The sequence below is a fragment of the Silurus aristotelis genome, assembly GCF_946808225.1.
Source record: "Silurus aristotelis genome assembly, chromosome: 20".
Lineage (NCBI taxonomy): Eukaryota > Metazoa > Chordata > Actinopteri > Siluriformes > Siluridae > Silurus > Silurus aristotelis.
Window position 1 is genome coordinate 645,940 of NC_139593.1, and position 25,888 is coordinate 671,827.

Below are 25,888 nucleotides of genomic sequence, written 5' to 3' on the forward strand. Positions count from 1 at the left end.
CTACTGAGGTTTTAGATAGAGAGAGAGAGAGAGGGGGGGGGGGGAGAGACGCACACTAAAATGTCACGTGACCACACACGTGCACTGCCTAAACTCAGACGGTCTGGTGTTTTTCTGTTTTGTTAGCAGCACAGAAAATCTACAATCTGCTCTCAGAAAGTGTGTTAATACACTCACTCTCACACACACACACACACACACACACACACACACACACACACACACACCTTGATCTTAGAGAAGAACTGGCGAAAGCAGCCTCGCGGGTCGACCTTCAGGCTTTTTGCAAGTTCCAGGATGAACTGCATAACAATGGTCTGATGGGCCACCTGCTCCATGAGAGCATGTTTCTGAAACACACACACACACACACACACACAAGATGGCAGGTTAGCTAGTAAACAGTGGGCACAATCAGTTCCTGACCAGTTTTTGATATGTGTGGTAACCATAGTAACACCTGCTGTAGTATAATTTAGTGTTGTGAGATTTGAAACACAGCCTTGGTCACCCCCTCCCCTCGTATCTATGTAGTAAAGACAGTGAGGTGGATTGGGACACTGCCTCAGACAGACAGGTGTGTGTACCTCCTCCACCTCCAGGTCGATGCACATGATCACCAGGTAGTTTGCCGTCTCTTCACACACCAGGTGAGGGTTATCAGACAGGTACTTCTGACTGTCATCCCATCGACGCAGCATTCCTGTACACACACACACACACACACACACACACACACACACACAGTTCAGTGAAAGGGTAAGATAAATTAATTGTGCACACACACACACACACACACACACACACACACACACTCACCAAAGTGTTTGATCTGTTTCTCATACTTCTCCACAAAGGTCTTGTGCTTCTGCTCCTTTTCCTCCTCTGTCTCCTCTTTTACATCAGGCTTTATATTCAACACACTCTACCAGGGAGAGAGAGAGAGAGAGGGTTAGGGTTAGGGAAAGAGAGATGGGGAGGTTAAACAGGTGCATTAAAAGTACTCCGTTAGCTAACAGCTCCACTCCAAATTTCAATTCACCAAAACTATTAAGCATCTATTCAATAAAACCTGAATAATGTGTTTTCTTAACTCCGAGATGCTGGTCTATTTCACGCGCAAGATGAATGTGTACGTATATGACGCAAAACACAACGTTAGCAAAGCATAGGCCTGATAGGTGCAAAGCTAGCCTATCCTGTGTTAGTTTAAATATTTTAGATATTTTCATTAAATTCAGTTTTCCCACTAATGTGCAAATATTCAGGAAATGTTTGTAAAAATAAATTATGGAAAAAAAGTGATTGTAATAGTGAAATTATGTAGGCTGTCACGGACCACATGCAATGCCGCAGCGGACCACCAGGGGGCCGTGGACCATCGGTTGAAAACCCCTGGTGTAGTGTGCATGCTGTAGTGTGAAGTGTGTATAGTGTAGTGTGTATGGTGTAGTTTGTATTGTGTACAGTGTATAGTGTAGTGTGCATGGTGTAGTGTGAAGTGTGTACAGTGTATAGTGTAGTGTGAAGTGTGTACATTGTATTGTGTACAGTGTATAGTGTAGTGTGTATGGTGTAGTGTGAAGTGTGTACAGTGTATAGTGTAGTGTGTATAGTGTAGTGTGAAGTGTGTACAGTGTATAGTGTAGTGTGAAGTGTGTACAGTGTATAGTGTAGAGTGTACTGTGTACAGTGTAGTGTGTATGGTGTAGTGTGTACAGTGTATAGTGTAGTGTGTATGGTGTAGTGTGAAGTGTGTACAGTGTATAGTGTTGTGTGTATAGTGTAGTGTGAAGTGTGTACAGTGTATAGTGTAGTGTGTATGGTGTAGTGTGTACAGTGTATAGTGTAGTGTGAAGTGTGTACAGTGTAGTGTGTAGTGTGTACAGTGTATAGTGTAGTGTGTATGGTGTAGTGTGTACAGTGTATAGTGTAGTGTGTATGGTGTAGTGTAAAGTGTGTACAGTGTATAGTGTGTGTATAGTGTAGTGTGTATGATGGTGTGAAGTGTGTACAGTGTATAGTGTGTGTATAGTGTAGTGTGTATGATGAGGTGTGAAGTGTGTACAGTGTATAGTGTAGTGTGCATGGTGTAGTGTGAAGTGTGTACAGTGTATAATGTAGTGTGAAGTGTGTACAGTGTATAGTGTAGAGTGTAGTGTGTACAGTGTATAGTGTAGTGTGTATGGTGTAGTGTGTACAGTGTATAGTGTAGTGTGTATGGTGTAGTGTGTACAGTGTATAGTGTAGTGTGTATGGTGTAGTGTGAAGTGTACAGTGTATAGTGTAGTGTGTATGGTGTAGTGTGAAGTGTGTACAGTGTATAGTGTAGTGTGTAGAGTGTATAGTGTAGTGTGTATGGTGTAGTGTGTATGGTGTAGTGTGTACGGTGTATAGTGTTGTGTGTATAGTGTAGTGTGTATGATGGTGTGAAGTGTGTACAGTGTATAATGTAGTGTGAAGTGTGTACAGTGTATAGTGTAGTGTGCATGGTGTAGTGTGAAGTGTGTACAGTGTATAGTGTAGTGTGAAGTGTGTATGGTATAGTGTGTATGGTGTAGTGTGAAGTGTGTATGGTATAGTGTGTATGGTGTAATGTGAAGTGTGTACAGTGTATAGTGTTGTGTGTATAGTGTAGTGTGTATGATGAGGTGTGAAGTGTGTACAGTGTATAGTGTAGTGTGTATGGTGTAGTGTGAAGTGTGTACAGTGTATAGTGTAGAGTGTAGTGTGTACAGTGTATAGTGTAGTGTGTATGGTGTAGTGTGTACAGTGTATAGTGTAGTGTGTATGGTGTAGTGTGTACAGTGTATAGTGTACTATGTATGGTGTAGTGTGTACAGTGTATAGTGTAGTGTGTATGGTGTAGTGTGAAGTGTGTACAGTGTATAGTGTAGTGTGTATGGTGTAGTGTGTAGAGTGTATGGCGTAGTGTGTACAGTGTATAGTGTAGTGTGTATGGTGTAGTGTGAAGTGTGTACAGTGTATAGTGTAGAGTGTAGTGTGTACAGTGTAGTGTGTATGGTGTAGTGTGTACAGTGTATAGTGTAGTGTGTATGGTGTAGTGTGAAGTGTGTACAGTGTATAGTGTTGTGTGTATAGTGTAGTGTGAAGTGTGTACAGTGTATAGTGTAGTGTGTATGGTGTAGTGTGTACAGTGTATAGTGTAGTGTGAAGTGTGTACAGTGTAGTGTGTAGTGTGTACAGTGTATAGTGTAGTGTGTATGGTGTAGTGTGTACAGTGTATAGTGTAGTGTGTATGGTGTAGTGTAAAGTGTGTACAGTGTATAGTGTGTGTATAGTGTAGTGTGTATGATGAGGTGTGAAGTGTGTACAGTGTATAGTGTAGTGTGTATAATGTAGTTTGAAGTGTGTACAGTGTATAGTGTGTGTATAGTGTAGTGTGTATGATGAGGTGTGAAGTGTGTACAGTGTATAGTGTAGTGTGCATGGTGTAGTGTGAAGTGTGTACAGTGTATAATGTAGTGTGAAGTGTGTACAGTGTATAGTGTAGAGTGTAGTGTGTACAGTGTATAGTGTAGTGTGTATGGTGTAGTGTGTACAGTGTATAGTGTAGTGTGTATGGTGTAGTGTGTACAGTGTATAGTGTAGTGTGTATGGTGTAGTGTGTACAGTGTATAGTGTAGTGTGTATGGTGTAGTGTGTACAGTGTATAGTGTAGTGTGTATGGTGTAGTGTGTACAGTGTATAGTGTAGTGTGTATGGTGTAGTGTGTACAGTGTATAGTGTAGTGTGTATGGTGTAGTGTGTACAGTGTATAGTGTAGTGTGTATGGTGTAGTGTGTACAGTGTATAGTGTTGTGTGTATAGTGTAGTGTGTATGATGGTGTGAAGTGTGTACAGTGTATAATGTAGTGTGAAGTGTGTACAGTGTATAGTGTTGTGTGTATAGTGTAGTGTGTATGATGAGGTGTGAAGTGTGTACAGTGTATAGTGTAGTGTGCATGGTGTAGTGTGAAGTGTGTACAGTGTATAGTGTAGTGTGAAGTGTGTATGGTATAGTCTGTATGGTGTAGTGTGAAGTGTGTATGGTATAGTGTGTATGGTGTAATGTGAAGTGTGTACAGTGTATAGTGTTGTGTGTATAGTGTAGTGTGTATGATGAGGTGTGAAGTGTGTACAGTGTATAGTGTAGTGTGCATGGTGTAGTGTAAAGTGTGTACAGTGTATAGTGTAGAGTGTAGTGTGTACAGTGTATAGTGTAGTGTGTATGGTGTAGTGTGTACAGTGTAGTGTGTATGGTGTAGTGTGAAGTGTGTACAGTGTATAGTGTAGTGTGAAGTGTGTACAGTGTATAGTGTAGTGTGAAGTGTGTACAGTGTATAGTGTAGTGTGAAGTGTGTACAGTGTATAGTGTAGTGTGTATGGTGTAGTGTGTACAGTGTAGTGTAGTGTGTATGGTGTAGTGTGAAGTGTGTACAGTGTATAGTGTGTGTATAGTGTAGTGTGTATGATGGTGTGAAGTGTGTACAGTGTATAATGTAGTGTGAAGTGTGTACAGTGTATAGTGTTGTGTGTATAGTGTAGTGTGTATGATGAGGTGTGAAGTGTGTACAGTGTATAGTGTAGTGTGCATGGTGTAGTGTGAAGTGTGTACAGTGTATAGTGTAGTGTGAAGTGTGTATGGTATAGTGTGTATGGTATAGTGTGTATGGTATAGTGTGTATGGTGTAGTGTGAAGTGTGTACAGTGTATAGTGTGTATGGTGTAGTGTGAAGTGTGTACAGTGTATAGTGTTGTGTGTATAGTGTAGTGTGTATGATGAGGTGTGAAGTGTGTACAGTGTATAGTGTAGTGTGAAGTGTGTACAGTGTATAGTGTAGTGTAAAGTGTGTATGGTATAGTGTGAAGTGTGTACAGTGTATAGTGTAGTGTGTATAGTGTAGTGTGCAAGGTGTAGTGTGAAGTGTGTACAGTGTAGTGTGTATGGTGAATTGTAAAGTGTGTACAGTGTACAGTGTAGTGTGAAGTGTGAAGTGTGTACAGTGTAGTGTGCATGGTGTAGTGTGAAGTGTGTACAGTGTATAGTGTAGTGTGAAGTGTGTACAGTTTATAGTGTGTGTATAGTGTAGTGTGTACAGTGTATAGTGTTGTGTGTATAGTGTAGTGTGAAGTGTGTACAGTGTATAGTGTAGAGTGGAGTGTGTACAGTGTATAGTGGAGTGTGAAGTGTGTACAGTGTATAGTGTAGTGTGTATGGTGTAGTGTGAAGTGTGTGTATAGTGTAGTGTGTATGGTGTAGTGTGAAGTGTGTACAGTGTATAGTGTTGTGTGTATGGTGAAGTGTAAAGTGTGTACAGTGTATAGTGTAGTGTGAAGTGTGTACAGTGTATAGTGTAGTGTGAAGTGTGTACAGTGTATAGTGTAGTGTGTATGGTGTAGTGTGAAGTGTGTGTATAGTGTAGTGTGTATGGTGTAGTGTGAAGTGTGTACAGTGTATAGTGTTGTGTGTATGGTGAAGTGTAAAGTGTGTACAGTGTATAGTGTAGTGTGAAGTGTGTACAGTGTATAGTGTAGTGTGAAGTGTGTACAGTGTATAGTGTAGTGTGTATGGTGTAGTGTGAAGTGTGTGTATAGTGTAGTGTGTATGGTGTAGTGTGAAGTGTGTACAGTGTATAGTGTTGTGTGTATAGTGTAGTGTGAAGTGTGTACAGTGTATAGTGTAGTGTGAAGTGTGTACAGTGTATAGTGTAGTGTGAAGTGTGTACAGTGTAGTGTGTAGAGTGTAGTGTGTACAGTGTATAGTGTAGTGTGTATGGTGTAGTGTGAAGTGTGTACAGTGTATAGTGTAGTGTGTATGGTGTAGTGTGAAGTGTGTACAGTGTATAATGTAGTGTGAAGTGTGTACAGTGTATAGTGTTGTGTGTATAGTGTAGTGTGTATGATGAGGTGTGAAGTGTGTACAGTGTATAGTGTAGTGTGCATGGTGTAGTGTGAAGTGTAGTGTATATGGTGAAGTGTGTATAGTGTAGTGTGCAAGGTGAAGTGCGAAGTGTGTACAGTGTAGAGTGTATAGTGAATTGTAAAGTGTGTACAGTGTACAGTGTAGTGTGTATGGTGAAGTGTAAAGTGTGTACAGTGTATAGTGTAGTGTGAAGTGTGTACAGTGTATAGTGTAGTGTGAAGTGTGTACAGTGTATAGTGTAGTGTGCATGGTGTAGTGTGAAGTGTGTACAGTGTATAGTGTAGTGTGAAGTGTGTACAATTTATAGTGTGTGTATAGTGAAGTGTGTACAGTGTATAGTGTAGTGTGTATGGTGTAGTGTGTACAGTGTATAGTGTAGTGTGTATGGTGTAGTGTAAAGTGTGTACAGTGTATAGTGTGTGTATAGTGTAGTGTGTATGATGAGGTGTGAAGTGTGTACAGTGTATAGTGTAGTGTGTATAATGTAGTTTGAAGTGTGTACAGTGTATAGTGTGTGTATAGTGTAGTGTGTATGATGAGGTGTGAAGTGTGTACAGTGTATAGTGTAGTGTGCATGGTGTAGTGTGAAGTGTGTACAGTGTATAATGTAGTGTGAAGTGTGTACAGTGTATAGTGTAGAGTGTAGTGTGTACAGTGTATAGTGTAGTGTGTATGGTGTAGTGTGTACAGTGTATAGTGTAGTGTGTATGGTGTAGTGTGTACAGTGTATAGTGTAGTGTGTATGGTGTAGTGTGTACAGTGTATAGTGTAGTGTGTATGGTGTAGTGTGTACAGTGTATAGTGTAGTGTGTATGGTGTAGTGTGTACAGTGTATAGTGTAGTGTGTATGGTGTAGTGTGTACAGTGTATAGTGTAGTGTGTATGGTGTAGTGTGTACAGTGTATAGTGTAGTGTGTATGGTGTAGTGTGTACAGTGTATAGTGTTGTGTGTATAGTGTAGTGTGTATGATGGTGTGAAGTGTGTACAGTGTATAATGTAGTGTGAAGTGTGTACAGTGTATAGTGTTGTGTGTATAGTGTAGTGTGTATGATGAGGTGTGAAGTGTGTACAGTGTATAGTGTAGTGTGCATGGTGTAGTGTGAAGTGTGTACAGTGTATAGTGTAGTGTGAAGTGTGTATGGTATAGTCTGTATGGTGTAGTGTGAAGTGTGTATGGTATAGTGTGTATGGTGTAATGTGAAGTGTGTACAGTGTATAGTGTTGTGTGTATAGTGTAGTGTGTATGATGAGGTGTGAAGTGTGTACAGTGTATAGTGTAGTGTGCATGGTGTAGTGTAAAGTGTGTACAGTGTATAGTGTAGAGTGTAGTGTGTACAGTGTATAGTGTAGTGTGTATGGTGTAGTGTGTACAGTGTAGTGTGTATGGTGTAGTGTGAAGTGTGTACAGTGTATAGTGTAGTGTGAAGTGTGTACAGTGTATAGTGTAGTGTGAAGTGTGTACAGTGTATAGTGTAGTGTGAAGTGTGTACAGTGTATAGTGTAGTGTGTATGGTGTAGTGTGTACAGTGTAGTGTAGTGTGTATGGTGTAGTGTGAAGTGTGTACAGTGTATAGTGTGTGTATAGTGTAGTGTGTATGATGGTGTGAAGTGTGTACAGTGTATAATGTAGTGTGAAGTGTGTACAGTGTATAGTGTTGTGTGTATAGTGTAGTGTGTATGATGAGGTGTGAAGTGTGTACAGTGTATAGTGTAGTGTGCATGGTGTAGTGTGAAGTGTGTACAGTGTATAGTGTAGTGTGAAGTGTGTATGGTATAGTGTGTATGGTATAGTGTGTATGGTATAGTGTGTATGGTGTAGTGTGAAGTGTGTACAGTGTATAGTGTGTATGGTGTAGTGTGAAGTGTGTACAGTGTATAGTGTTGTGTGTATAGTGTAGTGTGTATGATGAGGTGTGAAGTGTGTACAGTGTATAGTGTAGTGTGAAGTGTGTACAGTGTATAGTGTAGTGTAAAGTGTGTATGGTATAGTGTGAAGTGTGTACAGTGTATAGTGTAGTGTGTATAGTGTAGTGTGCAAGGTGTAGTGTGAAGTGTGTACAGTGTAGTGTGTATGGTGAATTGTAAAGTGTGTACAGTGTACAGTGTAGTGTGAAGTGTGAAGTGTGTACAGTGTAGTGTGCATGGTGTAGTGTGAAGTGTGTACAGTGTATAGTGTAGTGTGAAGTGTGTACAGTTTATAGTGTGTGTATAGTGTAGTGTGTACAGTGTATAGTGTTGTGTGTATAGTGTAGTGTGAAGTGTGTACAGTGTATAGTGTAGAGTGGAGTGTGTACAGTGTATAGTGGAGTGTGAAGTGTGTACAGTGTATAGTGTAGTGTGTATGGTGTAGTGTGAAGTGTGTGTATAGTGTAGTGTGTATGGTGTAGTGTGAAGTGTGTACAGTGTATAGTGTTGTGTGTATGGTGAAGTGTAAAGTGTGTACAGTGTATAGTGTAGTGTGAAGTGTGTACAGTGTATAGTGTAGTGTGAAGTGTGTACAGTGTATAGTGTAGTGTGTATGGTGTAGTGTGAAGTGTGTGTATAGTGTAGTGTGTATGGTGTAGTGTGAAGTGTGTACAGTGTATAGTGTTGTGTGTATGGTGAAGTGTAAAGTGTGTACAGTGTATAGTGTAGTGTGAAGTGTGTACAGTGTATAGTGTAGTGTGAAGTGTGTACAGTGTATAGTGTAGTGTGTATGGTGTAGTGTGAAGTGTGTGTATAGTGTAGTGTGTATGGTGTAGTGTGAAGTGTGTACAGTGTATAGTGTTGTGTGTATAGTGTAGTGTGAAGTGTGTACAGTGTATAGTGTAGTGTGAAGTGTGTACAGTGTATAGTGTAGTGTGAAGTGTGTACAGTGTAGTGTGTAGAGTGTAGTGTGTACAGTGTATAGTGTAGTGTGTATGGTGTAGTGTGAAGTGTGTACAGTGTATAGTGTAGTGTGTATGGTGTAGTGTGAAGTGTGTACAGTGTATAATGTAGTGTGAAGTGTGTACAGTGTATAGTGTTGTGTGTATAGTGTAGTGTGTATGATGAGGTGTGAAGTGTGTACAGTGTATAGTGTAGTGTGCATGGTGTAGTGTGAAGTGTAGTGTATATGGTGAAGTGTGTATAGTGTAGTGTGCAAGGTGAAGTGCGAAGTGTGTACAGTGTAGAGTGTATAGTGAATTGTAAAGTGTGTACAGTGTACAGTGTAGTGTGTATGGTGAAGTGTAAAGTGTGTACAGTGTATAGTGTAGTGTGAAGTGTGTACAGTGTATAGTGTAGTGTGAAGTGTGTACAGTGTATAGTGTAGTGTGCATGGTGTAGTGTGAAGTGTGTACAGTGTATAGTGTAGTGTGAAGTGTGTACAATTTATAGTGTGTGTATAGTGTAGTGTGTACAGTGTATAGTGTTGTGTGTATAGTGTAGTGTGAAGTGTGTACAGTGTATAGTGTAGTGTGAAGTGTGTACAGTGTATAGTGTAGAGTGTAGTGTGTACAGTGTATAGTGTAGTGTGAAGTGTGTACAGTGTATAGTGTAGTGTGTATGGTGTAGTGTGAAGTGTGTACAGTGTATAGTGTGTGTATAGTGTAGTGTGTATGGTGTAGTGTGAAGTGTGAACAGTGTATAGTGTTGTGTGTATAGTGTAGTGTGAAGTGTGTACAGTGTAGTGTGTAGAGTGTAGTGTGTACAGTGTATAGTGTAGTGTGAAGTGTGTACAGTGTAGTGTGTATGGTGTAGTGTGAAGTGTGTACAGTGTATAGTGTTGTGTGTATAGTGTAGTGTGTATGGTGTAGTGTGAAGTGTGTACAGTGTATAGTGTTGTGTGTATAGTGTAGTGTGAAGTGTGTACAGTGTATAGTGTAGTGTGTACAGTGTAGTGTGTAGAGTGGTGTGTACAGTGTATAGTGTAGTGTGTATGGTGTAGTGTGAAGTGTGTACAGTGTATAGTGTAGTGTGTATAGTGTAGTGTGAAGTGTGTACAGTGTATAGTGTAGTGTGTAGAGTGTAGTGTGTACAGTGTATAGTGTAGTGTGTATGGTGTAGTGTGAAGTGTGTACAGTGTATAGTGTAGTGTGAAGTGTGTACAGTGTATAGTGTAGTGTGTATGGTGTAGTGTGAAGTGTGTACAGTGTATAGTGTTGTGTGTATAGTGTAGTGTGTATGGTGTAGTGTGAAGTGTGTACAGTGTTGTGTGTATAGTGTAGTGTGAAGTGTGTACAGTGTATAGTGTAGTGTGAAGTGTGTACAGTGTAGTGTGTAGAGTGTAGTGTGTACAGTGTATAGTGTAGTGTGTATGGTGTAGTGTGAAGTGTGTACAGTGTATAGTGTAGTGTGTATGGTGTAGTGTGAAGTGTGTATGGTGTAGTGTGAAGTGTGTACAGTGTATAATGTAGTGTGAAGTGTGTACAGTGTATAGTGTTGTGTGTATAGTGTAGTGTGTATGATGAGGTGTGAAGTGTGTACAGTGTATAGTGTAGTGTGAAGTGTGTATGGTATAGTGTGTATGAAAACCTGCTTACAAGCACTGATAAAATGAACGGATTTCGTTTAAAGGTGCAGCTCTGGCAACAACATGTGCAGTTTGGCAACCTTGAGATGTTCCCGCTCACCGAGAAACGTCATGATGGCAACACTGCTATACCTATAGTGTAGTGTGAAGTGTGTACAGTGTATAGTGTAGTGTGCATGGTGTAGTGTGAAGTGTGTACAGTGTATAGTGTAGTGTGAAGTGTGTACAGTTTATAGTGTGTGTATAGTGTAGTGTGTAGAGTGTAGTGTGTACAGTGTATAGTGTAGTGTGTATGGTGTAGTGTGAAGTGTGTACAGTGTATAGTGTTGTGTGTATAGTGTAGTGTGTATGATGGTGTGAAGTGTGTACAGTGTATAGTGTAGTGTGAAGTGTGTACAGTGTATAGTGTTGTGTGTATAGTGTAGTGTGAAGTGTGTACAGTGTATAGTGTTGTGTGTATAGTGTAGTGTGAAGTGTGTATAGTGTAGTGTGTATGATGAGGTGTGAAGTGTGTACAGTGTAAAGTGTAGTGTGCATGGTATAGTGTGAAGTGTGTACAGTGTATAGTGTAGTGTGAAGTGTGTATGGTATAGTGTGCATGGTGTAGTGTGAAGTGTGTACAGTGTAAAGTGTAGTGTGCATGGTGTAGTGTGAAGTGTGTACAGTGTATAGTGTAGTGTGAAGTGTGTATGGTATAGTGTGCATGGTGTAGTGTGAAGTGTGTAGAGTGTATAGTGTAGTGTGAAGTGTGTATGGTATAGTGTGTATGGTGTAGTGTGTACAGTGTATAGTGTAGTGTATATGGTGAAGTGTGTATAGTGTAGTGTGCATGGTGTAGTGTGACGTGTGTACAGTGTAGTGTGTATGGTGAAGTGTAAAGTGTGTACAGTGTATAGAGTAGTGTGCATGGTGTAGTGTGAAGTGTGTACAGTGTATAGTGTAGTCTGAAGTGTGTACAGTGTATAGTGTAGTGTGAAGTGTGTACGGTGTATAGTGAAATGTGTGCATGGTGTAGTGTGAAGTGTGTACAGTGTATAGTGTAGTGTGAAGTGTGTACAGTTTATAGTGTGTGTATAGTGTAGTGTGTATGGTGTAGTGTGAAGTGTGTACAGTGTATAGTGTAGTGTGAAGTGTGTACAGTGTAGTGTGCATGGTGTAGTGTGAAGTGTGTACAGTTTATAGTGTGTGTATAGTGTAGCGTGTATGGTGTAGTGTGAAGTGTGTACAGTGTACAGTGTATAGTGTAGTGTGTACGGTGTATAGTGAAGTGTGTATAGTGTAGTGTGTACGGTGTATAGTTTAGTGTGTATAGTGTAGTGTGTACGGTGTATAGTTTAGTGTGTATAGTGTAGTGTGTATAGTGTAGTGTGTACGGTGTATAGTTTAGTGTGTATAGTGTAGTGTGTACGGTGTATAGTTAAGTGTGTCTAGTGTAGTGTGTACGGTGTATAGTGTAGTGTGCATTATGTAGTGTGAAGTGTGTACAGTGTATAGTGTAGTGTAAAGTGTGTACAGTTTATAGTGTGTGTATAGTGTAGTGTGTATGGTGTAGTGTGAAGTGTGTACAGTGTATAGTGTAGTGTGAAGTGTGTACAGTGTAGTGTGCATGGTGTAGTGTGACGTGTGTACAGTTTATAGTGTGTGTATAGTGTAGCGTGTATGGTGTAGTGTGAAGTGTGTACAGTGTATAGTGTAGTGTGAAGTGTGTACAGTGTACAGTGTATAGTGTAGTGTGTACGGTGTATAGTTTAGTGTGTATAGTGTAGTGTGTACGGTGTATAGTTTAGTGTGTATAGTGTAGTGTGTACGGTGTAGTGTGTACGGTGTAGTGTGTACGGTGTATAGTTTAGTGTGTACGGTGTATAGTTTAGTGTGTATAGTGTAGTGTGTACGGTGTATAGTTTAGTGTGTATAGTGTAGTGTGTACGGTGTAGTGTGTACGGTGTATAGTTTAGTGTGTACGGTGTAGTGTGTACGGTGTATAGTTTAGTGTGTACAGTGTAGTGTGTACGGTGTATAGTTTAGTGTGTACAGTGTAGTGTGTACGGTGTACGGTGTATAGTTTAGTGTGTACAGTGTAGTGTGTACGGTGTATAGTTTAGTGTGTACAGTGTAGTGTGTACGGTGTATAGTTTAGTGTGTATAGTGTAGTGTGTACGGTGTATAGTGTAGTGTGTACGGTGTATAGTTTAGTGTGTATGGTGTAGTGTGTACGGTGTAGTGTGTACGGTGTATAGTTTAGTGTGTACGGTGTAGTGTGTACGGTGTATAGTTTAGTGTGTACGGTGTAGTGTGTACGGTGTATAGTTTAGTGTGTACGGTGTAGTGTGTACGGTGTATAGTTTAGTGTGTACGGTGTAGTGTGTACAGTGTATAGTTTAGTGTGTACGGTGTAGTGTGTACGGTGTATAGTTTAGTGTGTACAGTGTAGTGTGTACGGTGTATAGTTTAGTGTGTACAGTGTAGTGTGTACGGTGTATAGTTTAGTGTGTACAGTGTAGTGTGTACGGTGTATAGTGAAGTGTGTACAGTGTGTGTACGGTGTATAGTTTAGTGTGTACAGTGTAGTGTGTACGGTGTATAGTTTAGTGTGTATAGTGTAGTGTGTACGGTGTAGTGTGTACGGTGTATAGTTTAGTGTGTACGGTGTATAGTTTAGTGTGTACGGTGTATAGTTTAGTGTGTATAGTGTAGTGTGTACGGTGTATAGTTTAGTGTGTATGGTGTAGTGTGTACGGTGTAGTGTGTATGGTGTATAGTTTAGTGTGTATAGTGTAGTGTGTACGGTGTAGTGTGTACGGTGTAGTGTGTACGGTGTACGGTGTAGTGTGTACGGTGTATAGTTTAGTGTGTACGGTGTATAGTTTAGTGTGTATAGTGTAGTGTGTACGGTGTATAGTTTAGTGTGTATGGTGTAGTGTGTACGGTGTAGTGTGTACGGTGTATAGTTTAGTGTGTATAGTGTAGTGTGTACGGTGTATAGTGAAGTGTGTATAGTGTAGTGTGTACGGTGTATAGTTTAGGGTGTATAGTGTAGTGTGTACGGTGTATAGTGAAGTGTGTATAGTGTAGTGTGTACGGTGTATAGTTTAGCGTGTATAGTGTAGTGTGTACGGTGTATAGTTTAGCGTGTACGGTGTAGTGTGTACGGTGTATAGTTTAGCGTGTATAGTGTAGCGTGTATGGTGTAGTGTGAAGTGTGTATAGTGTAGCGTGTATGGTGTAGTGTGAAGTGTGTACAGTGTATAGTGTAGTGTGTACAGTGTATAGTGTAGTGTGTACGGTGTATAGTTTAGTGTGTATAGTGTAGTGTGTACGGTGTATAGTTTAGTGTGTACGGTGTAGTGTGTACGGTGTATAGTTTAGTGTGTACGGTGTAGTGTGTACGGTGTAGTGTGTACGGTGTACGGTGTAGTGTGTACGGTGTATAGTTTAGTGTGTATAGTGTAGTGTGTACGGTGTATAGTTTAGTGTGTATAGTGTAGTGTGTACGGTGTATAGTTTAGTGTGTATAGTGTAGTGTGTACGGTGTATAGTTTAGTGTGTATAGTGTAGTGTGTACGGTGTATAGTTTAGTGTGTATAGTGTAGTGTGTACGGTGTATAGTTTAGTGTGTATAGTGTAGTGTGTACGGTGTATAGTTTAGTGTGTATAGTGTAGTGTGTACGGTGTATAGCTTAGTGTGTATAGTGTAGTGTGTACGGTGTATAGTTTAGTGTGTATAGTGTAGTGTGTACGGTGTAGTTTGTACGGTGTAGTGTGTACGGTGTATAGTTTAGTGTGTATAGTGTAGTGTGTATAGTGTAGTGTGTACGGTGTACAGTGTAGTGTGTACGGTGTACAGTTTAGTGTGTACAGTGTAGTGTGTACGGTGTAGTGTGTACGGTGTATAGTTTAGTGTGTACGGTGTAGTGTGTACGGTGTATAGTTTAGTGTGTACGGTGTATAGTGAAGTGTGTACGGTGTAGTGTGTACGGTGTATAGTGAAGTGTGTACGGTGTAGTGTGTACGGTGTATAGTAAAGTGTGTACGGTGTAGTGTGTACGGTGTATAGTTTAGTGTGTATAGTGTAGTGTGTACGGTGTACAGTGTAGTGTGTACAGTGTAGTGTGTACGGTGTACAGTTTAGTGTGTACAGTGTAGTGTGTACGGTGTAGTGTGTACGGTGTATAGTTTAGTGTGTACGGTGTAGTGTGTACGGTGTATAGTTTAGTGTGTACGGTGTATAGTGAAGTGTGTACGGTGTAGTGTGTACGGTGTATAGTGAAGTGTGTACGGTGTAGTGTGTACGGTGTATAGTATAGTGTGTACGGTGTAGTGTGTACGGTGTACGGTGTAGTGTGTACGGTGTAGTGTGTACGGTGTATAGTGTAGTGTGTACGGTGTATAGTTTAGTGTGTATAGTGTAGTGTGTACGGTGTATAGTTTAGTGTGTATAGTGTAGTGTGTACGGTGTATAGTTTAGTGTGTATAGTGTAGTGTGTACGGTGTATAGTTTAGTGTGTATAGTGTAGTGTGTACGGTGTATAGTTTAGTGTGTATAGTGTAGTGTGTACGGTGTATAGTTTAGTGTGTATAGTGTAGTGTGTACGGTGTATAGTTTAGTGTGTATAGTGTAGTGTGTACGGTGTATAGTTTAGTGTGTATAGTGTAGTGTGTACGGTGTATAGTTTAGTGTGTATAGTGTAGTGTGTACGGTGTATAGTGTAGTGTGTATAGTGTAGTGTGTACGGTGTATAGTGTAGTGTGTATAGTGTAGTGTGTACGGTGTATAGTGTAGTGTGTATAGTGTAGTGTGTACGGTGTATAGTGTAGTGTGTACGGTGTATAGTGAAGTGTGTACGGTGTAGTGTGTACGGTGTATAGTGTAGTGTGTATAGTGTAGTGTGTATAGTGTAGTGTGTATAGTGTAGTGTGTACGGTGTATAGTGTAGTGTGTATAGTGAAGTGTGTACGGTGTAGTGTGTACGGTGTATAGTAAAGTGTGTACGGTGTAGTGTGTACGGTGTATAGTTTAGTGTGTATAGTGTAGTGTGTACGGTGTACAGTGTAGTGTGTACAGTGTAGTGTGTACGGTGTACAGTGTACAGTGTAGTGTGTACAGTGTAGTGTGTACAGTGTAGTGTGTACGGTGTAGTGTGTACGGTGTAGTGTGTACGGTGTATAGTGTAGTGTGTACGGTGTATAGTTTAGTGTGTATAGTGTAGTGTGTACGGTGTATAGTGTAGTGTGTATAGTGTAGTGTGTATAGTGTAGTGTGTACGGTGTATAGTGTAGTGTGTATAGTGAAGTGTGTACGGTGTAGTGTGTACGGTGTATAGTAAAGTGTGTACGGTGTAGTGTGTACGGTGTATAGTTTAGTGTGTATAGTGTAGTGTGTACGGTGTATAGTGTAGTGTGTATAGTGTAGTGTGTATAGTGTAGTGTGTACGGTGTATAGTGTAGTGTGTATAGTGAAGTGTGTACGGTGTAGTGTGTACGGTGTATAGTAAAGTGTGTACGGTGTAGTGTGTACGGTGTATAGTTTAGTGTGTATAGTGTAGTGTGTACGGTGTACAGTGTAGTGTGTACAGTGTAGTGTGTACGGTGTACAGTGTAGTGTGTACAGTGTAGTGTGTACGGTGTAGTGTGTACGGTGTAGTGTGTACGGTGTATAGTGTAGTGTGTACGGTGTATAGTTTAGTGTGTATAGTGTAGTGTGTACGGTGTATAGTGTAGTGTGTATAGTGTAGTGTGTATAGTGTAGTGTGTATAGTGTAGTGTGTATAGTGTAGTGTGTATAGTGTAGTGTGTACGGTGTATAGTGTAGTGTGTATAGTGTAGTGTGTACGGTGTATAGTGTAGTGTGTATAGTGTAGTGTGTACGGTGTATAGTGTAGTGTGTACGGTGTATAGTGAAGTGTGTACGGTGTAGTGTGTACGGTGTAGTGTGTAGTGTGTACGGTGTAGTGTGTACGGTGTAGTGTGTACGGTGTAGTGTGTACGGTGTAGTGTGTACGGTGTAGTGTGTAGTGTGTACGGTGTAGTGTGTAGTGTGTACGGTGTAGTGTGTAGTGTGTACGGTGTAGTGTGTACGGTGTAGTGTGTACGGTGTATAGTTTAGTGTGTATAGTGTAGTGTGTACGGTGTATAGTTTAGTGTGTATAGTGTAGTGTGTACGGTGTATAGTTTAGTGTGTATAGTGTAGTGTGTACGGTGTATAGTTTAGTGTGTATAGTGTAGTGTGTACGGTGTATAGTTTAGTGTGTATAGTGTAGTGTGTACGGTGTAGTGTGTACGGTGTATAGTTTAGTGTGTATAGTGTAGTGTGTACGTGTACGGTGTAGTGTGTACGGTGTATAGCTTAGTGTGTATAGTGTAGTGTGTACGGTGTATAGTTTAGTGTGTATAGTGTAGTGTGTACGGTGTAGTTTGTACGGTGTAGTGTGTACGGTGTATAGTTTAGTGTGTATAGTGTAGTGTGTACAGTGTAGTGTGTACGGTGTACAGTGTAGTGTGTACAGTGTAGTGTGTACGGTGTACAGTTTAGTGTGTACAGTGTAGTGTGTACGGTGTAGTGTGTACGGTGTATAGTTTAGTGTGTACGGTGTAGTGTGTACGGTGTATAGTGAAGTGTGTACGGTGTAGTGTGTACGGTGTATAGTGAAGTGTGTACGGTGTAGTGTGTACGGTGTATAGTAAAGTGTGTACGGTGTAGTGTGTACGGTGTAGTGTGTACGGTGTAGTGTGTACGGTGTATAGTGTAGTGTGTACGGTGTATAGTTTAGTGTGTATAGTGTAGTGTGTACGGTGTATAGTTTAGTGTGTATAGTGTAGTGTGTACGGTGTATAGTTTAGTGTGTATAGTGTAGTGTGTACGGTGTATAGTGTAGTGTGTATAGTGTAGTGTGTACGGTGTATAGTGTAGTGTGTATAGTGTATAGTGTAGTGTGTATAGTGTAGTGTGTACGGTGTATAGTGTAGTGTGTATAGTGTAGTGTGTACGGTGTATAGTGTAGTGTGTATAGTGTAGTGTGTATAGTGTAGTGTGTATAGTGTAGTGTGTATAGTGTAGTGTGTATAGTGTAGTGTGTACGGTGTATAGTGTAGTGTGTATAGTGTAGTGTGTACGGTGTATAGTGTAGTGTGTATAGTGTAGTGTGTACGGTGTATAGTGTAGTGTGTACGGTGTATAGTGAAGTGTGTACGGTGTAGTGTGTACGGTGTAGTGTGTAGTGTGTACGGTGTAGTGTGTACGGTGTAGTGTGTACGGTGTAGTGTGTACGGTGTAGTGTGTACGGTGTAGTGTGTAGTGTGTACGGTGTAGTGTGTACGGTGTAGTGTGTAGTGTGTACGGTGTAGTGTGTACGGTGTATAGTGTAGTGTGTACGGTGTATAGTTTAGTGTGTATAGTGTAGTGTGTACGGTGTATAGTTTAGTGTGTATAGTGTAGTGTGTACGGTGTATAGTTTAGTGTGTACAGTGTAGTGTGTACGGTGTATAGTTTAGTGTGTACGGTGTAGTGTGTACGGTGTAGTGTGTACGGTGTATAGTGTAGTGTGTACGGTGTATAGTTTAGTGTGTATAGTGTAGTGTGTACGGTGTATAGTTTAGTGTGTATAGTGTAGTGTGTACGGTGTATAGTTTAGTGTGTACGGTGTAGTGTGTACGGTGTATTGTGTAGTGTGTACGGTGTAGTGTGTACGGTGTATAGTTTAGTGTGTATAGTGAAGTGTGTACGGTGTATAGTTTAGTGTGTATAGTGAAGTGTGTACGGTGTATAGTGAAGTGTGTACGGTGTAGTGTGTACGGTGTAGTGTGTACGGTGTAGTGTGTACGGTGTATAGTTTAGTGTGTATAGTGTAGTGTGTACGGTGTATAGTTTAGTGTGTATAGTGTAGTGTGTACGGTGTATAGTGAAGTGTGTACGGTGTAGTGTGTACGGTGTAGTGTGTACGGTGTAGTGTGTACGGTGTAGTGTGTAGTGTGTACGGTGTAGTGTGTACGGTGTAGTGTGTACGGTGTATAGTGTAGCGTGTACGGTGTATAGTTTAGTGTGTACGGTGTAGCGTGTACGGTGTATAGTTTAGTGTGTACGGTGTAGCGTGTACGGTGTATTGTGTAGTGTGTACGGTGTAGCGTGTATTGTGTAGTGTGTACGGTGTAGCGTGTACGGTGTAGTGTGTACGGTGTAGCGTGTACGGTGTAGTGTGTACGGTGTAGCGTGTACGGTGTAGTGTGTAGTGTGTACGGTGTAGCGTGTACGGTGTACGGTGTATAGTTTAGTGTGTATAGTGTAGTGTGTACGGTGTACAGTGTAGTGTGTACAGTGTAGTGTGTACGGTGTACAGTGTACAGTGTAGTGTGTACAGTGTAGTGTGTACAGTGTAGTGTGTACGGTGTAGTGTGTACGGTGTAGTGTGTACGGTGTATAGTGTAGTGTGTACGGTGTATAGTTTAGTGTGTATAGTGTAGTGTGTACGGTGTATAGTGTAGTGTGTATAGTGTAGTGTGTATAGTGTAGTGTGTACGGTGTATAGTGTAGTGTGTATAGTGAAGTGTGTACGGTGTAGTGTGTACGGTGTATAGTAAAGTGTGTACGGTGTAGTGTGTACGGTGTATAGTTTAGTGTGTATAGTGTAGTGTGTACGGTGTATAGTGTAGTGTGTATAGTGTAGTGTGTATAGTGTAGTGTGTACGGTGTATAGTGTAGTGTGTATAGTGAAGTGTGTACGGTGTAGTGTGTACGGTGTATAGTAAAGTGTGTACGGTGTAGTGTGTACGGTGTATAGTTTAGTGTGTATAGTGTAGTGTGTACGGTGTACAGTGTAGTGTGTACAGTGTAGTGTGTACGGTGTACAGTGTAGTGTGTACAGTGTAGTGTGTACGGTGTAGTGTGTACGGTGTAGTGTGTACGGTGTATAGTGTAGTGTGTACGGTGTATAGTTTAGTGTGTATAGTGTAGTGTGTACGGTGTATAGTGTAGTGTGTATAGTGTAGTGTGTATAGTGTAGTGTGTATAGTGTAGTGTGTATAGTGTAGTGTGTATAGTGTAGTGTGTACGGTGTATAGTGTAGTGTGTATAGTGTAGTGTGTACGGTGTATAGTGTAGTGTGTATAGTGTAGTGTGTACGGTGTATAGTGTAGTGTGTACGGTGTATAGTGAAGTGTGTACGGTGTAGTGTGTACGGTGTAGTGTGTAGTGTGTACGGTGTAGTGTGTACGGTGTAGTGTGTACGGTGTAGTGTGTACGGTGTAGTGTGTACGGTGTAGTGTGTAGTGTGTACGGTGTAGTGTGTAGTGTGTACGGTGTAGTGTGTAGTGTGTACGGTGTAGTGTGTACGGTGTAGTGTGTACGGTGTATAGTTTAGTGTGTATAGTGTAGTGTGTACGGTGTATAGTTTAGTGTGTATAGTGTAGTGTGTACGGTGTATAGTTTAGTGTGTATAGTGTAGTGTGTACGGTGTATAGTTTAGTGTGTATAGTGTAGTGTGTACGGTGTATAGTTTAGTGTGTATAGTGTAGTGTGTACGGTGTAGTGTGTACGGTGTATAGTTTAGTGTGTATAGTGTAGTGTGTACGTGTACGGTGTAGTGTGTACGGTGTATAGCTTAGTGTGTATAGTGTAGTGTGTACGGTGTATAGTTTAGTGTGTATAGTGTAGTGTGTACGGTGTAGTTTGTACGGTGTAGTGTGTACGGTGTATAGTTTAGTGTGTATAGTGTAGTGTGTACAGTGTAGTGTGTACGGTGTACAGTGTAGTGTGTACAGTGTAGTGTGTACGGTGTACAGTTTAGTGTGTACAGTGTAGTGTGTACGGTGTAGTGTGTACGGTGTATAGTTTAGTGTGTACGGTGTAGTGTGTACGGTGTATAGTGAAGTGTGTACGGTGTAGTGTGTACGGTGTATAGTGAAGTGTGTACGGTGTAGTGTGTACGGTGTATAGTAAAGTGTGTACGGTGTAGTGTGTACGGTGTAGTGTGTACGGTGTAGTGTGTACGGTGTATAGTGTAGTGTGTACGGTGTATAGTTTAGTGTGTATAGTGTAGTGTGTACGGTGTATAGTTTAGTGTGTATAGTGTAGTGTGTACGGTGTATAGTTTAGTGTGTATAGTGTAGTGTGTACGGTGTATAGTGTAGTGTGTATAGTGTAGTGTGTACGGTGTATAGTGTAGTGTGTATAGTGTATAGTGTAGTGTGTATAGTGTAGTGTGTACGGTGTATAGTGTAGTGTGTATAGTGTAGTGTGTACGGTGTATAGTGTAGTGTGTATAGTGTAGTGTGTATAGTGTAGTGTGTATAGTGTAGTGTGTATAGTGTAGTGTGTACGGTGTATAGTGTAGTGTGTATAGTGTAGTGTGTACGGTGTATAGTGTAGTGTGTATAGTGTAGTGTGTACGGTGTATAGTGTAGTGTGTACGGTGTATAGTGAAGTGTGTACGGTGTAGTGTGTACGGTGTAGTGTGTAGTGTGTACGGTGTAGTGTGTACGGTGTAGTGTGTACGGTGTAGTGTGTACGGTGTAGTGTGTACGGTGTAGTGTGTAGTGTGTACGGTGTAGTGTGTACGGTGTAGTGTGTAGTGTGTACGGTGTAGTGTGTACGGTGTATAGTGTAGTGTGTACGGTGTATAGTTTAGTGTGTATAGTGTAGTGTGTACGGTGTATAGTTTAGTGTGTATAGTGTAGTGTGTACGGTGTATAGTTTAGTGTGTACAGTGTAGTGTGTACGGTGTATAGTTTAGTGTGTACGGTGTAGTGTGTACGGTGTAGTGTGTACGGTGTATAGTGTAGTGTGTACGGTGTATAGTTTAGTGTGTATAGTGTAGTGTGTACGGTGTATAGTTTAGTGTGTATAGTGTAGTGTGTACGGTGTATAGTTTAGTGTGTACGGTGTAGTGTGTACGGTGTATTGTGTAGTGTGTACGGTGTAGTGTGTACGGTGTATAGTTTAGTGTGTATAGTGAAGTGTGTACGGTGTATAGTTTAGTGTGTATAGTGAAGTGTGTACGGTGTATAGTGAAGTGTGTACGGTGTAGTGTGTACGGTGTAGTGTGTACGGTGTAGTGTGTACGGTGTATAGTTTAGTGTGTATAGTGTAGTGTGTACGGTGTATAGTTTAGTGTGTATAGTGTAGTGTGTACGGTGTATAGTGAAGTGTGTACGGTGTAGTGTGTACGGTGTAGTGTGTACGGTGTAGTGTGTACGGTGTAGTGTGTAGTGTGTACGGTGTAGTGTGTACGGTGTAGTGTGTACGGTGTATAGTGTAGCGTGTACGGTGTATAGTTTAGTGTGTACGGTGTAGCGTGTACGGTGTATAGTTTAGTGTGTACGGTGTAGCGTGTACGGTGTATTGTGTAGTGTGTACGGTGTAGCGTGTATTGTGTAGTGTGTACGGTGTAGCGTGTACGGTGTAGTGTGTACGGTGTAGCGTGTACGGTGTAGTGTGTACGGTGTAGCGTGTACGGTGTAGTGTGTAGTGTGTACGGTGTAGCGTGTACGGTGTAGTGTGTACGGTGTATAGTGAAGTGTGTACGGTGTAGTGTGTACGGTGTATAGTGAAGTGTGTACGGTGTAGTGTGTACGGTGTAGTGTGTAGTGTGTACGGTGTAGTGTGTAGTGTGTACGGTGTAGTGTGTACGGTGTAGTGTGTACGGTGTAGTGTGTACGGTGTAGTGTGTACGGTGTAGTGTGTACGGTGTAGTGTGTACGGTGTATAGTTTAGTGTGTACGGTGTAGTGTGTACGGTGTAGTGTGTAGTGTGTACGGTGTAGTGTGTACGGTGTAGTGTGTAGTGTGTACGGTGTAGTGTGTAGTGTGTACGGTGTAGTGTGTACGGTGTAGTGTGTACGGTGTAGTGTGTACGGTGTAGTGTGTACGGTGTAGTGTGTACGGTGTATAGTTTAGTGTGTACAGTGTAGTGTGTACGGTGTATAGTTTAGTGTGTACAGTGTAGTGTGTACGGTGTATAGTTTAGTGTGTACAGTGTAGTGTGTACGGTGTATAGTTTAGTGTGTACAGTGTAGTGTGTACGGTGTATAGTTTAGTGTGTACGGTGTAGTGTGTACGGTGTATAGTTTAGTGTGTACGGTGTAGTGTGTACGGTGTATAGTTTAGTGTGTACGGTGTAGTGTGTACGGTGTATAGTTTAGTGTGTACGGTGTAGTGTGTACGGTGTAGTGTGTAGTGTGTACGGTGTAGTGTGTACGGTGTAGTGTGTACGGTGTAGTGTGTAGTGTGTACGGTGTAGTGTGTACGGTGTAGTGTGTAGTGTGTACGGTGTAGTGTGTACGGTGTAGTGTGTAGTGTGTACGGTGTAGTGTGTACGGTGTAGTGTGTAGTGTGTACGGTGTAGTGTGTACGGTGTAGTGTGTACGGTGTAGTGTGTACGGTGTAGTGTGTACGGTGTAGTGTGTACGGTGTAGTGTGTACGGTGTAGTGTGTACGGTGTAGTGTGTACGGTGTATAGTGTACGGTGTATAGTGTAGTGTGTAGTGTGTACGGTGTATAGTTTAGTGTGTAGTGTGTACGGTGTATAGTTTAGTGTGTATAGTGTAGTGTGTACGGTGTATAGTTTAGTGTGTATAGTGTAGTGTGTACGGTGTATAGTTTAGTGTGTACGGTGTAGTGTGTACGGTGTATAGTTTAGTGTGTACGGTGTAGTGTGTACGGTGTATAGTTTAGTGTGTACGGTGTAGTGTGTACGGTGTAGTGTGTAGTGTGTACGGTGTAGTGTGTACGGTGTAGTGTGTAGTGTGTACGGTGTAGTGTGTACGGTGTAGTGTGTACGGTGTAGTGTGTACGGTGTAGTGTGTACGGTGTAGTGTGTACGGTGTAGTGTGTAGTGTGTACGGTGTAGTGTGTAGTGTGTACGGTGTAGTGTGTACGGTGTAGTGTGTACGGTGTAGTGTGTAGTGTGTACGGTGTAGTGTGTACGGTGTAGTGTGTAGTGTGTACGGTGTAGTGTGTACGGTGTAGTGTGTAGTGTGTACGGTGTAGTGTGTACGGTGTAGTGTGTAGTGTGTACGGTGTAGTGTGTACGGTGTAGTGTGTAGTGTGTACGGTGTAGTGTGTACGGTGTAGTGTGTAGTGTGTACGGTGTAGTGTGTACGGTGTAGTGTGTACGGTGTAGTGTGTACGGTGTATAGTGTAGTGTGTAGTGTGTACGGTGTATAGTTTAGTGTGTAGTGTGTACGGTGTATAGTTTAGTGTGTATAGTGTAGTGTGTACGGTGTATAGTTTAGTGTGTATAGTGTAGTGTGTACGGTGTATAGTTTAGTGTGTATAGTGTAGTGTGTACGGTGTATAGTTTAGTGTGTACAGTGTAGTGTGTACGGTGTAGTGTGTAGTGTGTACGGTGTAGTGTGTACGGTGTAGTGTGTAGTGTGTACGGTGTAGTGTGTACGGTGTAGTGTGTACGGTGTAGTGTGTACGGTGTAGTGTGTACGGTGTAGTGTGTACGGTGTAGTGTGTAGTGTGTACGGTGTAGTGTGTAGTGTGTACGGTGTAGTGTGTACGGTGTAGTGTGTAGTGTGTACGGTGTAGTGTGTACGGTGTAGTGTGTAGTGTGTACGGTGTAGTGTGTACGGTGTAGTGTGTAGTGTGTACGGTGTAGTGTGTACGGTGTAGTGTGTAGTGTGTACGGTGTAGTGTGTACGGTGTAGTGTGTAGTGTGTACGGTGTAGTGTGTAGTGTGTACGGTGTAGTGTGTACGGTGTAGTGTGTACGGTGTAGTGTGTACGGTGTAGTGTGTACGGTGTAGTGTGTACGGTGTAGTGTGTACGGTGTAGTGTGTACGGTGTAGTGTGTACGGTGTAGTGTGTACGGTGTAGTGTGTACGGTGTAGTGTGTACGGTGTAGTGTGTACGGTGTAGTGTGTACGGTGTAGTGTGTAGTGTGTACGGTGTAGTGTGTACGGTGTAGTGTGTACGGTGTAGTGTGTAGTGTGTACGGTGTAGTGTGTACGGTGTAGTGTGTAGTGTGTACGGTGTAGTGTGTACGGTGTAGTGTGTAGTGTGTACGGTGTAGTGTGTACGGTGTAGTGTGTAGTGTGTACGGTGTAGTGTGTACGGTGTAGTGTGTAGTGTGTACGGTGTAGTGTGTACGGTGTAGTGTGTAGTGTGTACGGTGTAGTGTGTACGGTGTAGTGTGTAGTGTGTACGGTGTAGTGTGTAGTGTGTACGGTGTAGTGTGTACGGTGTAGTGTGTAGTGTGTACGGTGTAGTGTGTACGGTGTAGTGTGTAGTGTGTACGGTGTAGTGTGTACGGTGTAGTGTGTACGGTGTAGTGTGTACGGTGTAGTGTGTACGGTGTAGTGTGTACGGTGTAGTGTGTACGGTGTAGTGTGTACGGTGTAGTGTGTACGGTGTAGTGTGTACGGTGTAGTGTGTACGGTGTAGTGTGTACGGTGTAGTGTGTAGTGTGTAGTGTGTACGGTGTAGTGTGTAGTGTGTAGTGTGTAGTGTGTAGTGTGTACGGTGTAGTGTGTACGGTGTAGTGTGTAGTGTGTACAGTGTAGTGTGTACGGTGTAGTGTGTAGTGTGTACAGTGTAGTGTGTACGGTGTAGTGTGTATAGTGTAGTGTGTACGGTGTAGTGTGTATAGTGTAGTGTGTACGGTGTAGTGTGTATAGTGTAGTGTGTACGGTGTAGTGTGTAGTGTGTATAGTGTAGTGTGTACGGTGTAGTGTGTAGTGTGTATAGTGTAGTGTGTACGGTGTATAGTTTAGTGTGTATAGTGTAGTGTGTACGGTGTATAGTTTAGTGTGTATAGTGTAGTGTGTACGGTGTATAGTTTAGTGTGTATAGTGTAGTGTGTACGGTGTATAGTTTAGTGTGTATAGTGTAGTGTGTACGGTGTATAGTTTAGTGTGTATAGTGTAGTGTGTACGGTGTATAGTTTAGTGTGTATAGTGTAGTGTGTACGGTGTATAGTTTAGTGTGTATAGTGTAGTGTGTACGGTGTATAGTTTAGTGTGTATAGTGTAGTGTGTACGGTGTATAGTTTAGTGTGTATAGTGTAGTGTGTACGGTGTATAGTTTAGTGTGTATAGTGTAGTGTGTACGGTGTATAGTTTAGTGTGTATAGTGTAGTGTGTACGGTGTATAGTTTAGTGTGTATAGTGTAGTGTGTACGGTGTATAGTTTAGTGTGTATAGTGTAGTGTGTACGGTGTATAGTTTAGTGTGTATAGTGTAGTGTGTACGGTGTATAGTTTAGTGTGTATAGTGTAGTGTGTACGGTGTATAGTTTAGTGTGTATAGTGTAGTGTGTACGGTGTATAGTTTAGTGTGTATAGTGTAGTGTGTACGGTGTATAGTTTAGTGTGTATAGTGTAGTGTGTACGGTGTATAGTTTAGTGTGTATAGTGTAGTGTGTACGGTGTATAGTTTAGTGTGTATAGTGTAGTGTGTACGGTGTATAGTTTAGTGTGTATAGTGTAGTGTGTACGGTGTATAGTTTAGTGTGTATAGTGTAGTGTGTACGGTGTATAG

The 25,888-nt window shown here is 41.7% G+C and overlaps 1 protein-coding gene across 2 annotated transcripts in view; it reads right to left on the reverse strand.

Moving 5' to 3' along the window:
- cdc37 (cell division cycle 37 homolog) overlaps positions 1–25,888 on the reverse strand; it is a 49,358-nt gene that overhangs the window by 9,484 nt on the left and 13,986 nt on the right. For both annotated transcript variants that reach the window (XM_083521723.1, XM_083521722.1), the window contains exons 4-6: positions 820–925; positions 588–703; positions 228–350 (exon numbers count right to left, since the gene is read on the reverse strand). In XM_083521723.1, the coding sequence (XP_083377849.1) occupies positions 228–350; positions 588–703; positions 820–925 (345 nt within the window). The remainder of the gene's footprint in view (positions 1–227; positions 351–587; positions 704–819; positions 926–25,888) is intronic.